This window comes from Eurypyga helias, unplaced genomic scaffold, assembly GCF_000690775.1.
Source record: "Eurypyga helias isolate BGI_N326 unplaced genomic scaffold, ASM69077v1 scaffold17630, whole genome shotgun sequence".
Classification (NCBI taxonomy): domain Eukaryota; kingdom Metazoa; phylum Chordata; class Aves; order Eurypygiformes; family Eurypygidae; genus Eurypyga; species Eurypyga helias.
The window spans coordinates 2,811-12,320 of NW_010223972.1; the positions used below are offsets into that span (position 1 = coordinate 2,811).

General features: G+C 51.6%; 1 protein-coding gene across 1 annotated transcript in view; it reads left to right on the top strand.

Moving 5' to 3' along the window:
- The window catches only part of DEAF1 (DEAF1 transcription factor), a gene marked incomplete at its 5' end in the record, with an annotated part of 20,277 nt that overhangs the window by 1,975 nt on the left and 8,792 nt on the right, over window positions 1-9,510 (top strand). Inside the window, 6 exons of the mRNA XM_010159186.1 lie at window positions 382-521; window positions 1,214-1,279; window positions 2,128-2,254; window positions 3,956-4,084; window positions 5,109-5,237; window positions 9,053-9,303. Of these exons, the coding sequence (XP_010157488.1) occupies window positions 382-521; window positions 1,214-1,279; window positions 2,128-2,254; window positions 3,956-4,084; window positions 5,109-5,237; window positions 9,053-9,303 (842 nt within the window). The remainder of the gene's footprint in view (window positions 1-381; window positions 522-1,213; window positions 1,280-2,127; window positions 2,255-3,955; window positions 4,085-5,108; window positions 5,238-9,052; window positions 9,304-9,510) is intronic.

Genomic DNA, 9,510 nt, shown 5'->3' on the forward strand with positions numbered 1-9,510 from the left:
GCTTGCTGTCTGGATGCAGAGTTTTCGTCACCACCAGAAGGACTAGAAATTTAAGTGCAAATTAAGGAAAGGCTTAAATTCATGGTGTTTATGCAAGACAGATTTATCCTTCTTGTGGTTGAGTAAATTTTTCCAGCCTTTTGATGCACTGGGGAGGCTCAAAGTTGGAGCTGTTTAAACACACACAGTCATTGTCACAGCCAAGATAATGAATGGGCATGGTTCTCCTAGAGGGATGAGAAGTAGCAGATGGGCACCTTTAGGGATTGCTATAGATTAACAGCAGTTTTGTCCAACAATTTCAGTGTTTACTTCTTCAGGAAAGTGGCAGAAATGATTCATAACCTTTACTACCAATTTCTTTTTTCTGTTTTATTTCAGGAGGCCGTGGAAGGTGCATTAAGCAGGGGGACAACTGGTACAGCCCCACTGAATTTGAAGCTATGGCGGGACGAGCCAGCAGCAAAGACTGGAAGAGGAGCATCCGCTATGCCGGGAGGCCGCTGCAGTGCCTCATTCACGTAAGGTTACGTTTGCTTCCTCCTTGCTGCTGGTAGGGGCGGGCAGAGTCTGGGCAGAGTCCAGGCCCAGGCCGTGTGTGCCGCCTTCGCAGAGTTAGGTGTGATGGTGCTGTGGGCCAACTCGGGAGCAACGATTTGGTTTGGTTGAGAATCAGTCGTGTGAGAGGAGTTTTGCTAGATGTGCTTTCAAATAGCACCATACAAGTCGTGTTTGTACTGGCAAAGGGTTTCCAGGTTAGGTGGGATGGATCCAGCCTTGACCTGTGTCACAGAGGTTGAGAAGTGAGCTCTCACCAGTGATGCCGTAATTCAGCAACCCGATCTGCTTCCTTCTGTTTGCCTGACAAGCACATCTTCACTTACACCATTTATTATTACTTTGGTCCTTCGTTTTCTGCCGTGGCCCAGAGTCTCATGGAGAATTTGGCATTGCCACTGGGTTAGCAGTTGATTATAAAGTCTCAAGTTCTCATATCCTTGCCTTTTGATGTGAAAATTGTTTGGTTTTCCTTCACTCTCCTGTTCGCTCACCCCATCGCTATGAAATAGGGGAGGTGGTCTGTGTTGTTGCACAGGCTCCCTAGGAGGGAATTCCGTCTCTCTGGAGCTCCCTGCATCCTTTAGCAGAATCCAGCCGTGCTTTGCGTGGATTTGGTGAGGCTGGTGCTGAACGACCACTCTTCTCATTTCAGGATGGGATTTTAAATCCTCACGCTGCCTCTTGCACTTGTGCTGCTTGCTGCGACGACATGACTCTGGTGAGTTGTGGGTTTGACACCCTTTCCTTTCAAACCGGTTGAGGGGTCGAGCTGCCGCGGCTGTTGCCGAGCGGGTCACACGTGTCCTAGAAATGTTCACTGGACCGTGGCTGCAGCATGCTCCGTCCGCGCTTCATAAAGAAGGGAGGCCAGGAACTGTCGGTAGTGGCCTCAGTAAAACTGGGTAATGGTTACTGCCTTTTTCTTCTTTGTTTTATTCTTTGCTCAGTAAGGTATTTGTGTCAAGTGCCTTTTGGGGATCTCAAAAGTAGGGATTTTGAGTAGGAAAAAAAGTTTTTATAAGGAAGCAAAGCAGTACTCCATGTCTACTTTCATATTTAAGTGCTCGGGTTTTTGTTTGTTAGGTTGGTTTTGGGTTTGGTTTCTTGTTTGCTTATTTAAACACGGGGTTAGAGTCCTGAAAGCACAGGTCTTTAGCTTGACTTCAGGCAGTGTTTTGCGTCTCCTTTCTGCTCTGAACTGGATAATTTGCTTGCTTCCTAGACCTGAAATGAACTGCTTCCTGTCCCGTCCTCGCTCGGGTTCTCTTTCCTTCCTGCCACCTTGCCCAGCAGACAGTTACTTGCCCAGTTCTGCTCCTTCAGCAGTAGCAGGAAGAGGCTGGATCTGTGCCCCTTCAGCTGGAGGGAGTGGGGCGTAACTTTATTTTCACAGTTCTAGTTTGGGGAAGTAATTTTTTGGCCAGTTGTTGCAAAGCAACATGGGAATACACGTTGCTTGACCTCAGTGCATCTGGAACGGCGCGAGGTGAACCCACACTCCCTGGAGAGGTGCCTCAGCTAATGCCTTTCCCTTTGCCTTTTCCTTTGTGTCTGTGTTTTGCCTAGAGCGGCCCTGTACGACTCTTTGTCCCGTATAAAAGGCGGAAAAAAGAAAACGAAATACCTGCGACTCCCGCGAAGAAGGATTGCCCCAAAAACATCACCCTGCTTCCCGCCACGGCTGCTACTACCTGTAGGTTCTTGGGTAGAACGGCTTCCCTTCCCTGATGGAGAATTGCCACACTAGGTATTTTCTGTCCGTTGGTGGCCCCGTGGAACCAGCCAGCGAAGAAAAACATCTCATTTTTTGCCTTTTCAAGGGATGGTTTTCTTGGCTCGGTGTCGTTAGCTTAGTGCGTTTCCCGTTTTTGGAAGTAGCACGGTGTTGCCATGCTGGGACTGCAGATGAGTGGGCAAAAGTGTAACTCCAGACCTCCAGGAGACTCGGTTTTAAGTGTCTTAACATCCTTTTGCAGTGAGCAGTAGGTTTCATGTCTTGTTCTGAGAGAGGCCGGGGTTAGATTCCCCCCTCTACCTGCACGCTCAGCATGGCAGTGCCAGGGCAGTTGTGGATCCGTAGTGGGTTGCCGGTAGGATTTTCACAAACGGCAGTTGAGAAATTCCCTCCTGGTAAAATGAGGTTGAGGGGAAGGCTGGCCCTTCTCTGCTCTGCCCCAGATCCGTGCCCGGAGCTTGGTTTTGTCCTTTAGAAGCTGGTGAGGGCTGTGGAGCAGTGAGATTTGTGCTGTGTCTTGAAATACGCAGCAAAGCAGGCCCTGAGCAGGTGGGATGACATCCGCGGCCTCAAGGTGGGTAATGGAAGAGGCAGAAGGTGCCGCCTCCATCTGCAAAGGCCTCTGTGACGTTCAGGACACGCTCTGGTACTGGGTGTGACTGTCAAACCATCTGTGTGAGAACAGAAATGAATTCGTGAGCGCATCCAGCTCGCATGTTCCCCGTCACATTCCTGTGTCTTCTCATCACACCAGCGTCGCCAGGATGGTGGTGTTACAGGGTGAGTCGAGGAGGAAGCAACAGAAAGCCCCAGATAAGCAGCCAGGAGTGAGATCAGATTACTCGCAGCAGGAGCAATAGGCATACACCAGGTTCCCGTAGAGCTTTGGGGTGTTTTTCTCTCCCGAAGAGGTTTAATGTGTATTGGTTCGTTAACACGAGGTGCTGCGAGGCTGCGTGTTCGCTCGTGCTGGCAGCGGGAGGGAGGAGCACTGTCGTGGTAGCATCACACGTTTCACCAGGCGTGGATCTGTAGCCTCAACGTCTTCCCACTGAGTTGTTCTTAGGGCTGAGCAGGGTGCCAGAGAGTCAGCCCACTGCCCAGTCGTGGTGCCACAGTAATGAATCCCCTTTAAAAAGGGGTTTAAACATTCTGAACTCACTCGGGTATATTCATCCAAAGGGGTTCTGTGACTCGTTCTTTGCGTTGGCCGCTCTGTAGACAGACAGAAATGGTCCAGCTGACCAAACTGCTGGAGAATTAGTCGTAATCCACAGGTGGTGATTTAAGAAGCAAGAACCACGCTTGCTGAAGTTGTAGTAAATTGGGATGAGGCAGGAGCCGATGGGTTTTGTGGCCCCACTGGACCTGGAAAGGTGTGATCGGGGATGTGGTATGTTGTAAGTGAACATTCTGGCCTCCTACACCCAGATAGTAAACAGGCCCGCAGGAGGCCAGCAGTGCCTTTGGAAGCCAAACGGGGCTGTTATTCCCATTTCCAATGGCTTTGGTCCTGGAGGTGATCCCAGCTTGGGTCATCACAGGGCCATCTACTGCCCTGTGAGCTCTCTGGATGGTTCAGAGCAGGGATATCAACAGCTGAACAACCGAGGTCTCCGCGCTGAGTGTTAATTATGAAAGTGCTTCTAATATTTCCAGTCACCGTGACTCCTTCTGGACAGATCACTACCTCCGGTGCTCTGACATTTGACCGTGCATCGACCGTGGAAGCCACAGCGATTATCTCGGAAAGTCCGTCCCAGGGCGACGTTTTCACGGGAGCTGCTGGTAAGGGCTCAGGTCTATGTCTTCCGCACATCCCTGCAACGGAGTGAAAGGGTTTGGATGCCCGTTGCTAGAGGAAAAAGTATTTGGGGTGCTGCAGGAAAGATTTCTTTCTCCAGAGCTTACAGAGAGACTGTACGTAACCCGCTGCCCTTCCCTTGAAGTCACATCAGCAGCTTGAAATCCTGCCAGCTGCACAAAGGACGTTGGTTCTGTCCAGATGTTGCAGCTGCTAATGTCAACTTCTGCTGATTGTGCCGGCGGGAGAGCCGGGGGGACTGTTTCCAAGGGCAGGGAGTGACAGGACAAGGGGTGACGGGTTTGAACGGAAAGAGGGAGATGGAGATGGGCCATCAGGAAGGAATTCTTCCCGCAGAGGGTGGGAGCACTGGGACAGGTTCCCAGAGAAGCTGTGGATGCCCCATCCCTGGGGGTGTCCAAGGCCAGGCTGGATGAGGCTTGGAGCACCCTGGGCTATGGAAGGTGTCCCTGCCCATGGCAGGGGGTGGGACTGGGGGGCTTTAAGGTTCCTTCCCACCCAAACCATTCCATGATTCTGAGATTTCTCAGGGTTTATGGTTATCTCTGCCATTTTTTTCACTCCTTTGCCCTAAAATACTACCAAAAAAAGAGAAAAGTAGCTGAATGTTGAAACTAAGTAAAAAATGCTGGAATTAATCAACCAAAATCTAAATGTATGACATTGATTGCTGTTGGATTCACCCGTGGGGTCATGAGCCCTGCTGAGGGAACCGTCCCGCTCTGAGAACCGGAGCTGGGAGTCCTACGATTCCTGTAAATATGGGGGAGCAGGAGGGAAGCCAGCAGTAGTCTGCCTTTAGAAGGGAAAGCAGGGAGAGGTGCAGTCAGTGCCAGGTTGCCTTCCTCACTTGTTTCTCACCTGTAACCCCTGGTATTGCCATCCAGTGTAGGAACTGGTGTGAAAGGTAAGAAAACTAAGGGAAGAAGCCTGAGGAATGCCCGGCAGCCGTGTGACACGGTTCATAACGCCGTTCTTCTTCTGCAGTTCAGGATACCAGTGTCCAGCAGCCTTGCCGTGTCAGTCACCCGGAACCTCACTACCCCAGCTACCAGGACAACTGTCAGATCTCCCCTTTTCCTGAAGCTGCGCTGCCAACATCTCATCCCAAAATCGGTATGTTTTATGTCCGTCACGCCAGACACAGCTAGCGGTGCTTGAACTTCCTCTCTAATCCTCCTTCTCAGCAAGGAGAGGCCGAAAACTAAACTTTTCCTTGTTTTGCTTAAGATTTTTGTGGTTATTAAGGTTTGGACAAAGAGATTTTCCGCTCGGTGGGAAGCTTCTCCCTCCATTATTGACAGCTTTGATGTGTTGGTTTCTGCCGGGGGAGGTTGTTGTGATCCTGCTCCCTGAATCGTCTCGTGGATCCCTGCCCTTCCCAAGGCTTTTGCTTCAGGGCTTTTGTCACCACTGTGGCCAAACAGTGATTTAGTTTTTGACCTGCTGAGACCGTCCCCTTTAAAATCATGTCACAGAAGCTTTCCTAAACTTCCTGCGGCTCTGAATCCACTGGTTCCTGCTGGAGGCAGTTTGGGCAGGTTGCTGTCCTGCTCTCGCATCCCATGTCAGTTTTCCATCCCCTGACACAGACGTTTGTGCTGGAATGACGGGACCTGGTTAATCAGCACCGGTGAGAGCCTCCCCTGCCCCCCAGATCGGCTCCGGAGCACAAAAAGGGGTGAAAAATGAGAAATGCAAATCAGCCCTGTGGTGTTTGGTAGGACGGGTTAAACTGCTTATCAGGTATCTCCTCAGATGGAATTAGATTTCGTGACCGTAACGAGCTGTCGTGTGCCGAGCTGACTGACAGGTAACTACAGTGCTACGTGGGTGTTGCCTGTGCTGATAGGAGCTGGAAGTGTTGCAGGAGCTGGGATTGCACGCTTGGAGTCTCGGCCTTGCTTTACGTGTGTCAATCTGGGCGAGAGGACAGAGGGAACAGCCTGCCGGGGGCCGGCGGGTGGACGAGGCACCTGACAGGCCTTTGGCTTCCCCGATTCCTGCGATCCGTGAAGTCACTCTGGTTCCTAGTGATGTTGCGGCCTCGGCAGGGCTGGGACACTGGCAGGTTTTGATCCCTGTTCTCTCAGAACAGGATCGTGTAAACAGGTCCCATTCCTTTGAGCGGCCCGAAGTCCTTCTTCCTGCTGCCCGTGTTCTCCCTCCGTACGACCTTTTCTTTTCCTTGGTGCGACGTGGTGCGTTCCTGCCTGTCGATAGTGAAACGTTGTTGGGTTTAAGCCTTAGTCACATCTTGATGTTACTAATTAAACACTGATATTTTTTTTTTAACTTTACCTATGCCAGAACGAGGAATCGGAAGTAATTCCCGTTAGATAAGTTATCAAATGCCATCCTGTCATAAATACCGTGCGGGAAACGTAGCACTGGGGAAGGCTTCTCTGCTGACAGCTCCTGGTAACAGACCGGTTTATCTCGTCCTCATATCTGAGTTCAAATAGTTCTACGCCGGCCACGTGCAAATTGACTGAAATCTCTAATTTAACGAAGGGCTGTTGAGCTTGAAATGCCCGTGTGGCGAAGGGCAGAGAGGTCACGCGTCTCGGTCTCTCTCCAGGTGGATTCCTTCAGCTTCGGCTGCCTGCGTGGAGGCCTGCCAGGCGTGGCAAAGGTTGGAGCATTAGTGCGTGTAGAGGAGTTGCTGTCTGGGGGATACTCGGTGTGGTCCTGCCAGGGCTGGTTTGCCGGCCGATGCTTTGCTAAGGGGAGGTGACCCTGAGAACTGCAGCCTGCTCCAGGAAGGTGTGTTGGCCTGTGGCTGTTCAGGACGATATTGACAGCTGATTTTTACCTGCACAGCTGAGTTTTAGGTACCGTTTGAGGTGTAATCAGGAAGGTTTTTCCTGACTGGGAGGGGGCTGCTGCCCTGTGTGTTTCACTAGGCTGTGCAGTTTGCTCTTCCCTGTCCTGCTGGGACAGAGCTCTGGGACCAGTTTCTCTTTCTTTTTGGAGCAACCAACCTTAGCCAGACCAGCGCGACTGGGAAGGTGGTGACATCCGAAACGGCTTGTGATGGGAGATCGGTAACTACGGACATGATAATAAAGTGCCTGTCAGACTCCAGGAATGGTCCATTTTAATGGAAACAGTGGTCAGTGCCACTTCACAGGTGCTCAAGGACATTGTTGGGGTGTTCAGCAGCACTGAAATTCCTACCTAAAGATGTCAGTACAAATCCTGAGTCAGACTATTAGTAGATTTGGGATAATAGGACTGCCCAGCCCCAAAGTTGGCGGTGCCCCCTTCTTTCTAGTGAACAGTTTAGAGGTGGGGTGTTGGCGATGGAAATGTCCTGGACTTAATTTTGAGGCAGACGGTGAGTATTTACTGCTGGAGTTAGGGTTGAGTTTTGGAGGCGTGAGGCCAGGAAAGGCGTTTGGTCCTGGACATGCTGCCTGCGGTGAGCTGACGCTGCGTAGCGTTGGGTTCCTGCGTCCAGATCAAATTTCCTACCTGTGGTCTCCGGGTGCGTGTGCAAGTGTATACCCAGGGGTGTGCAAAGCAGCCGCGGCAGTGACACGTAACTGCTGGGGCGTTGAAACATTTCAGAGGTAGAGCCGGGAGTGCCACGGTTGGTTCCCAGGAGCTGGCTTTTGTAACGCAGGCTGTGGGAAAGGGAAGACTGCGGAGCGCGGGGCTTGGCGTAAGTGCAGGGAAGGTGTGATTAGGTTACCAGGGGAGGAGCGAAGCTTCGCACTGCCTTCCCCCAGACTGCAGTGACGCTGAGGTTCTGGCTGGGACAGGAAAAAGTAAAGGCTGCAGCACGTCAGTAAATGCTGGGGGTTCCCTCTTCTTTTAATGTCCCGTGGAGTCCATTCACACGTACTGCTGGGCATCCGGGCTTTTATATTTCATTTCGTGCCTGTGCCATTCCAGTCTGTACAAGAGGGAAGAGCTGTCGGTAGGCCTCTGGAGCAAAGGGCCATAGACAAGAAATTCCTTTCCTGAAAACTCCAACCATCCAAAATACCAGGAGGTGTTCGTGTCAGAAGCCAATGCTTCCATCAGGGCTGTGAGCAACCATTCGCCCTGGGGGTCGGGCATGGAGAGGTTTCAGAGCCGCAGCGAGCACTGCTGTTCAGAATGCCTGGGGTGTTTGGAACAGCTCAACTGCGAATACCTGTTAGAAAACCGTGGGTGTTGCAGTGCGGTTTGTGTATGTGTAGGGCCATAACTGGTGTCACCCTAGGATCCAGGGTGAAGACGTCCAAAGAAATTACAGTTCTTGAGGGTTTTCTTAAAGCTCCCCCCAGTCGGTGGTTTTGGAAAAGCCACGTTCAACGCACGGAATTCCGAGGTGACGATAATTGGCTTGGCGTTAGGCCCAGCCTTGGGCCAGGGTTATGGTTAAGGTCAGAATTCAAGAAGTGTGGAGCAGTGTGGTGTGGAGCCCTGCCTGCTGTCTCTGGTTTTGCCACCTGAGGATTGAATCTGCAGAGTGAGATTGGGGTATCTCAGAGAAGTTTTGGGTCTCTGAGTGACTTCTCATAACCTCACTTAGCGATGGTTAAGGGAAACGTCGTCGTGGTGGTGGCGGAGTCGTCCCTGGGGATGCTGTTTCTGCTGCTTACTTGTGCTTCTCTGCGGTGTGGGGGTGTTACCTCCTCCCAACGTAAAAAAGAGGGTCGGGAGTGCGTGTGCTTCCACCCTGTGGGTTTGGGAGTGCCCTGAGGCTTGCTCTGCACAGGCTGATTCTGTGCCCTTTGGCTTACAGAAGGTAGGTCTGTTTGGCAAAAATTTAGCCAGGTTGGAAATTTTTGCAGACCATGTTTTTTAAAAAAAGCAACCAAACACCACCAAAAAACCCCCCAAAACCAACCCCACACAATCTACCCCCCTGCCCCGCCACTTTCTGGAAATTAAATGCTCCAATGCTATATATTCTCTTTCTTTTTCTTCCTGTTCAGTGTTAACCTCGCTCCCCGCCCTGGCAGTGCCCCCCACCACCCCCACCAAAGCCATATCCCCTTCGGTGGTGAACGGGCTGGAAGTGACGGAGCAGCGGAGCTGGCTGTACTTGGAAGAGATGGTCAACTCGCTGCTCAACACCGCCCAGCAGCTGAAGACTCTCATCGAACAGGCCAAGCAGGCCAGCTCCTCCTTCCGCGAGGCCGCTATCACCCAAGCCAAAATCCAGGCTGACGTGGAGAGGAAAGAGGTAATTATGCCGGAGGAGGTGAGAGGACTCTGCCAAGGGCGTCTCTGTGGCCGAGTGACGGGGGAGCGGCACCGCACTGGGTTTCACTGGCTGTTACCCTGGTCGCCCACAGTTGTTTCTCAGTGTCTTGAGTGCGGTGTTTCCAAGAGGAATCATAGAATCATAGAATAGTTTGGGTTTGGAGGGGACTTAAAGATCATCTCGTTT